The sequence below is a fragment of the Salvelinus sp. IW2-2015 genome, unplaced genomic scaffold (assembly GCF_002910315.2).
Source record: "Salvelinus sp. IW2-2015 unplaced genomic scaffold, ASM291031v2 Un_scaffold7723, whole genome shotgun sequence".
Classification (NCBI taxonomy): Eukaryota; Metazoa; Chordata; class Actinopteri; order Salmoniformes; family Salmonidae; genus Salvelinus; species Salvelinus sp. IW2-2015.
Window position 1 is genome coordinate 5,132 of NW_019948983.1, and position 7,834 is coordinate 12,965.

Below are 7,834 nucleotides of genomic sequence, written 5' to 3' on the forward strand. Positions count from 1 at the left end.
ACACACACACAGCCTACTCATGAATCGCAAGGTCAAAGGCGCTGCAGAGGCAATTTTTTTTTTACCGAAATAGAGCAGAGGGCCTCATTAATCAGTGTAAGTGTGTGAGGGGGAGCAACCAGTTGCTGGTATCAAATCCTATCCGTTGTGCCCTTCAGCAAGGCACTTAACCCCCCACAAGAACAGGCCCCCTCTCCAAAACCTGTATATGTACAGTACCAGTCAAAAATTTGGCTACCCTACTCATTCAAGGGTTTTTCTTAATTTTTACTATTTTCTACATTGTAGAATAATAGTGAATACATCCAAACAGGACATATATGAAATCATGTAGTAACCAAAAAAGTGTTAAACACATCAAAATATATTTTTATATTTCAGATTCTAAAAAAGTAACCACCCTGGAATGCATTTCAATTAACAGTTGTGCCTTGATAAAAGTTAATTTGTGCATTTTTTTCCTTCTTAATGCATTGAGCCAATCAGTTGTGTTGTGACAAGGTAGGGGTGGTGTACAGAAGATAGCCATATTTGGTAAAAGACCAAGTCCATATCGTGGCAAGAACAGCTCAAATAAGCAAAGAGAAATGACAGTCCAACATTACTTTAAGACATGAAGGTCAGTCTATCTGGAAAATTTCAAGAACTTTGAAAGTTTCTTCAAGTGCAGTTGCAAAAACCATCAAGCGCTATGATACTGGCTCTCATGAGGACCGCCACAGGAAGACCCAGAGTTACTTCCACTGCAGAGGATAAGTTCATTAGTTACCAGCCTCAGAAATCGGCAATTAACTGCACTTCCGATTGCAGCCCAAATAATTGCTTCACAGAGTTCAAGTAACAGACACATCAATTGTTCAGAGGAGACCTTGTCAGAATCAGTCCTTCATGGTCAAATTGCTGCAAAGAAACCACTACTAACAGGACAACCAATAAGAAAAAAGACTTGCTTGGGCCAAGAAACACGAGCAACGGACTTAGACCGGTGGAAAATTTAAGTCCAAATTTGAGATTTTTGGTTCCAACCACCGTGTCTTTGTAGACGCAGAGCAGTGGTGGTGGTCCATAGTGGGAACCACCACCAGTGTGGTTCCCACTATGAAGCATGTAGGTGGTGTGATGGTGCTCTGCTGCGGACACTATCAGTGATTTATTTAGAATTCAAGGCACACTTAACCAGCATTGCTACCATAACATTCTGCAGCAATACACCATCCCATCTGGTTTGCGCTTTGTGGACGATCATTTCTTTTTCAACAGGACAATGACCCAAAACACACCTCCAGGCTGTGTAAGGGCTATTTGACCAATAAGGAGAGTGATGAGTGCTGCATCAGATGACCTGGCCTCAACAATCACCCGATCTCAACCCAATTGAGATGGTTTGGGATGCGTTGGACCGCAGTGAAGGAAAAGCAGCCAACAAGTGCTCAGCATGTGGGAACTCCTTCAAGACCAGCATTCCAGGTGACTACTTCATGAAGCTGGATTGAGAGAATGCCAAGAGTGTGCAGAGCTGTCATCAAGGCAAAGGGTGGCTACTTTGAAGAATCTCAAATATAAAATATATTTTGATTTGTTTAACACTTTTTTAGTTACTACATTGCATATGTGTTATTTCATAGTTTGATGTCTTCACTATTGTTCTACAATGTAGGAAATGGTAAAAATAAAATAAAAACCTTGAAGAGTAGCTGTGTCCAAACTTTTGCCTGGTACTGTATGTCTTTCGGAGGGGTTGGGAAAAGTGGAAATCAAATTTCAGTAAGTCCTTGTGTGTTAATTGAGCAATGAAGTGATCTGAATTAAATGGGTGTTTGAATATAAAAGCTTGCATTGATCCTTGATGCAATAAAAAGCTAAAAGCACGCTTGTCAGATTCCTCATCCATCAAATCGTGAATATCTTAAGTTGCTTCGTGCTTCCACATCTGCATTGCTGCTGTTTGGGGTTTTAGGCTGGGTTTCTGTACAGCACTGAGATATCAGCTGATGTAAGAAGGGCTTTATAAATAAAAATTTGATTTACGTATTTTGGTTCTGAGTTCAGGAATATATTATTTTTATGGACACGTTCTTCTCTGTGGGATTACTTCCAGTTCAGACAGATTCACCCCCATAATGTGGCATATTTGTTTGACTCCCCTTCTCTCCCCCAGCGGTGAATGCACAGAGTTGGGTGGCAACTGGCAAGGCAGACCCCAGATAGCTAACATTGACAGTCCATAGGACACACTCTCTCTTTCAAATAAAATGACCAGAATGGACGTCCCCATTCAAGTCAACGTTCCTTGATAGGCTCATTCTATTTCTATGGCCTCTCTCCCCCATAGCAACACTAGCAGGGAAGCCAGGCCACAAAACGGCATCGCTGCCAGGTTTGTTTTAGCTGCACACTTAGTACCTTTCCAGGATCCTTTAAGATAACACATGTTAAGGATTTCTACCAGCTTTCTCACAGTTGAATTGCCTCTTAGAAACAGAAACATTACGGTATAACTCGAACTTGTGCAACAACATAGGATACAGATGGGACCTAACCAAGGGAGTTATTTCTGAGCAAGACCAAGGCTATAAATGCAATGATGTATCAAGGACAAGTTCAGTTAGCTGCTGCTCTCATAACAGCCATGTTTTTCTTCTCTACTAACTGCTTTCCCTTTTTCTAATATATACCATTGGTTGTGTAAGTCAGACAATAGGCTACATATTATGCCTCAACCTGAGTAGCATTACTAGTACTAAGCTCGGCTGATTCTGAGATGTGAAGGAAAACACTGCACATGTTGTCTGGTTTTAAATGAGAGCAGACAAAATGGCACCAGGGAGGACCCTGAAATGCAACTCTTCACTGCCACTGTAATGTATAATGGGCTGACCTTGAGTACCTCAGTGTGGAACACAGGACAGCCGGGAAGAGTTAGGGCTATTTGTGTAGGTCATAGACGCTGCTGTGAGAAGACTAAGGGCCACTCAAAACCAGGGCCTGTATCCACAAAGCATATCAGAGTAGGAGTGCTGGTCTAGGATCAGTTGTGCATTTTAGATCATAATTGACAAGTTTATACGGGCAGATCTTAGATCAGCACTCAGATGCTATGTGGATACAGGCTCAGAGCTTAGCTTTGTTCTCCAAACTACTTATTAAGACCACATTTACTGGAACAGTGCCAGCGACATGTTCTCTTTTGAAGCTGCATTTGAATTTGTCATTAGTTTATCCTTCCAAAACAAATTGGATATGCCGTGGAAACACATGAAAATAAAATGCAGAGTAAAAATAAACATGCAGAAAGAGGAACATTTTATTAAATCCTCTTAGGAGAGTAAAAGCACATGCACAGTAGAAGGGACTGCATTGGCTAAGAAAACCACAAAGGCAAATGGAATGAAAGACTAAATCAATGTTAACCCAAACATCCTCTGACTTCTATGGCAAATGATTTTTTCTACCTGGTTTAACATCTACAAAAAAAAATTGATTTCCCCGCTCCCTCCCTTTAGCACTTTAGACTTGCAAACAAACAAACCAAAAAGCCTTTTCAAAGTTTCTAAAAATATTTGTGTAACAAAATTGCTTTACAACAAAATTTAGTATGCGTAAAGTTTAGAAATCCTATATCTACGTCTTTATACTCCCTGGAAAAAACAGCACTGAAAAAAAATGACTTCCTCACAGCTTTTAGGGTAAAAATGTAAATAAATGTTTACACTCTACATGATGAGTATACCCTTTGAAGATAATACATATGACTTTTTTTCCAGTGTAAGCCAGATGGCTCTTTCTCTCACGGGATAGATTTCAGGATCCTTGTCCCTCATATATTCCATAGACACAGGACAAGAGCACATGCGGTCTTCATAGAGGTAAAACAAACGAGGCAAGGCGCTGGTCTGAGACCAGGCAGTGTCCGTGTGCCATTGCATTCTGTGGTTCTAAGTTTAGTGTAAAGTCAACCCACTTTAAAAAAACTGCACTCAGAACAGAATTTCCTTGGTGGGCAATGTCCGTGAAGAAACTCATCGCTTTCGAACCATGCAGCCGGGCAACAATCCAAAGTTCATTGGCAAAACCATCCTCATCTGTACTTCAATTCATACCAACCCCCCCCCCCCCCCCCCCCATGATTGTAAACCAGACTTAACGGATGGGAGGAATACACGGATATGAAACCACTGTCAGTGCAACTAGTACAGTACAGCATACCACAGGGAAGAATATCAATGTGGAGAATGTTCCGATGTCACGACGACCCTGTCTCTGGGGTGGAGAGAGAAAGACCTTACTGAGATGGGGAAGATACCTGCCACTGACGGAATATAGCAAACACTCTTTTAGACTTGTCATGTGGACCCTGGAGGAAAGAGGGAACAGAAGTGTTAGAAATGGAAGCTTGCTCATATAGCAGAGGTATGACCAAATGCTGAAACTAACAATGCAATAGACATTGCTCCATTGTAGAACATAGTTATGTCAACCCTTCATATTGTCATAATAGTATGCCGTTTTTACAGACGCTTTTATCCAGAGTGACTTACATCATTGAGAGCATACATTTCGTATGGGTGGTCCCAGCAGGAATCAAACCCACAATGCGGGAATTGTTAGAGCCATGCTCAACCAAGTGAGACACAGGACCACCATTTTACCACATCCAGGTTTTGATTCTCACCTGTAGGGGACTGGCTGCCTTGTTTGGGCTGAAGCACTTCTTCATGGGGAGGAGGAGAGTGAGTGCGGCCTTCCAGCCCTGCTGGTGCTCTGCCTCTTGGCCCAGCAGGGGTACACCACCAGTGGGCTGGGTGTTCTCCTTGCCTACATTCACCCAGGGGCACCAGTCTCTGTGCTGGGCTAGTGGGTCAAACACACTCCTATGCAGGGGGCCCTCCTGAAAACAAGAGAATGGAGAAAGTCAATAGGCGACTGTAGCATATGTTGTGGCATGCACCGGAGTAGGGTGAAGTTAGATGCTGCTCATGGGTCAGTTTAGTAGCTTAACTTCACCTTGAAGTGCATTCCCAGTGAACAAGATCAGTTAGAACAAGGCAGACATTTATAGGTAAGGGTGGTGTTAAAATAGATGATAGATTTGTCTGTATTATATCTGCTACAGAGTACACACACACACATCCCAGGTCTGGACAATCCAGACACACCTGGTGTGATCACAGAGAGTAAAGACTTACAGGGCTACTGGCTGAGGAGAGGCACATGCGTTTGGGGTTGCGTTGGGGGCTGGAGCCCCCCGAAGCAGTCCCCTCGCTCCCTGTCCCCTCCCCCTGGCCTCGGCCCCCGGTCATGGGCCTCTTCCCCCTGGGCAGAGGGCTGGGCTGCTCCTCGCTCGGGCTGGGAGAGTCCCTGCTGCGGGTGCGGACCACCATGGGGGACAGACTGCCCACAGGCTGCCAAGACACAATCAACAGAGAACAACTTTAACAAACAGATCCATGACTAGAGGTGTGAGAGTCCATGTTACAACATTCTGAAAGCTACAAAGAAATGAGAAACTGGAGAAACGGGTTTGCTAGAACTTCCAACTCATCCAAGTTCCACCTTAACCTATTCACCCAGTTAAAGTGGCCTGCCTTGCCTGAGACCTACCTGCTCTGAGCCTCTGGTCTTGTCCTGGCTCCGCAGCCCCCTTCGGTAGGGAGTAGGAGAAGGCGAGGGCGAGGTGGGAGTCTTCCTGTCCCCCTGGGCCTCGGGTGCAGGCAGGGGTGTAGATGACGTCGGGGTGGTGGGGGACTTTGGGGCGTCTCCCTCTACCTCTTTTCCTGTTCCCTCCATCTGGTGGAAGTTCCACAGACCCACTTTGCGCATGCAGAAGGAGCAGGTGAGGAGGGGTAGGCTCATGGTGTGCAGAGCGGAGCTGCAAAAACAGCAAGAGGAGAAGGTGGAAACAAACCTATTAATAGAACATGAATACAGAGGGGGTAAAAAAGACTTGAGTTATATGCTAAGCTGCTTTTTGCTTTCCCAAATTTAAAGTTAAGAATCAAATGTTTTTAACTTTCCTACATGGAGATGCCAATTCAATAAAGGCTTTTAAGTGCCACAATCTGGAAAGAGTGACCTGGTATTTTTCTAATGTTACAATGTTTCGCCTCCACATTTTTTGGTCAATAAAAAGGAGAATGGCAGACTTGTCTCATATCTAACCTTCCAGTCCAGCCACAGAGGGCCACGATGCAGGCAGCTACCTGGACAGCCAGGGCCTCAGAGGTGGACTTCAGAGGGACTGCCCTGCTTCTTCTGTTCCTCCTCAATCAACTGCAGTAGAATGCCTGATCACATCCTCCGTCAAAGATGCAGGAAAACAAAGTAAGTGGTGAGATGGGAGGGATTCTCTTTTTGCAAAGGATAATGGATCGTAGTGCAAGAAGCCATGTGGGAAACAGCTAAACTGCATTCCCAAACCAAGGGTTCATAGATAGACCTCCACAAGGGGAAGGGGCTAGCAGAGGGGGTTAGTATCTGGACAGAGCCCGTCTTTCTATAGGTGATTCATTGTTGTGTAGGAACATGGCTCCCCTCCCTCACCATGGTTTTAAGCTGTTCTGGCTTCATGGCAGGTAGCTGCTGCTCCAGGAGACAGGTGGTGTGAAAGCGCTCCAGGAAAGCACTGAGCAGCACTGATGGCTCGTTCGCCGGGACAAGCCAGAACCGGTCTAAAACGGCAATACAACATCACGGTCATGTTCAGTAAGGCACACAACAMAAATAYAAAATMACTGTTTCTTATTGGACAAGTCCAGGTAGTCCCTCCCTGTTTCAGTACATCCATACKARTTKTTCCTTTTGTTGCCTAATGAACACAGACAAATGTACCCACCTCCAATCAACAAGAGGATTKATTAATTAAAGTTGTGCATTACCTGGGCATGGAAAGTCTGGCCATGGACAAAACTTCTCATGCTGTGTCTGTAGTTGTCTAGTTATCTCTGCTATCCGGGAATCATCTATGGAGAGGYAAGAAGTAGGGGCAAACATTGATCCAACCGCTAAAAGTATTTAGCTACAAATTAATGACAACATTCTGTGTTTTAATTTTTTTTAAACAAAGGCTTTTGCAATAATGGTTGAAAGTTCAGCAGACGTGTCAAACCGGTTGCTCTGCTCACATTTCTGGTAGTCCAGGGTTGGTTGTAGTGATGCACAGAGGAAAGCCTGGCAACTTGAACATTTCAACATGTCACATCCCACGTTGATCCAGCCATAGCTGGCACACTTCAGGGGGGAGAGAGTCCGAGGCTTTCCTGCCCATCTCAGACAGTGCTTCCGCTAAGGAAACGTTTTACACAGAAAGTTTACACAGCACACTAGAAATGATCATAATGAGCATTATGATTAAATAAATTGAACAAAATTTTATTTGGCGGTGAGTGGAAAATGTGAAAAGGGAATGTAGCCAAGGGTATTAGTGTGTGAACAAGGCAACACAAAGGTGTGCTGAACTCACCCACTAAACAGTACTCTCAAAAGCGTTATTCACCACAACTCTTTTGGCAGTAAACGTAACATGGAATCATCACGGCTTGGCCAGCGAGAGAAAAAAATATAGAGTAGGACTCTTCCGAACTCGACTGTGAACAAAGGGCATTCTTGTTAGACGCCTGTCACAAGGAACTTGACTGTGCCGTTTGGTGCCCAACCTTTAGTCCAGCTCCCCCTGAACACTCCTGAAATTCACAAGAAGAAAAAAATATTTTCACAGAAAGGAATTTGCATAGCTATGAGTTTATAGGGCTAAACAAAACATTCAAAATCAAATATCTAAACAATTCGTATAGGGTACTTTTAAAAATGTACGTTAATGATTATTTCTGTGTCGCGC

The 7,834-nt window shown here is 44.0% G+C and overlaps 1 protein-coding gene across 1 annotated transcript; it reads right to left on the bottom strand.

Moving 5' to 3' along the window:
* Nucleotides 1-3,286: 3,286 nt before the first annotated feature.
* zc3hc1 (zinc finger, C3HC-type containing 1) lies at nucleotides 3,287-7,281 on the bottom strand (the record flags this gene model as incomplete). The annotated part of the gene is given in 10 exon segments (XM_070442307.1): nucleotides 3,287-4,354; nucleotides 4,673-4,888; nucleotides 5,187-5,402; nucleotides 5,602-5,869; nucleotides 6,160-6,237; nucleotides 6,239-6,285; nucleotides 6,287-6,307; nucleotides 6,541-6,668; nucleotides 6,876-6,959; nucleotides 7,122-7,281. Coding segments are annotated over 10 exon segments (1,290 nt in total), but the record flags the coding sequence as incomplete, so codon positions are not given.
* Nucleotides 7,282-7,834: the final 553 nt, after the last annotated feature.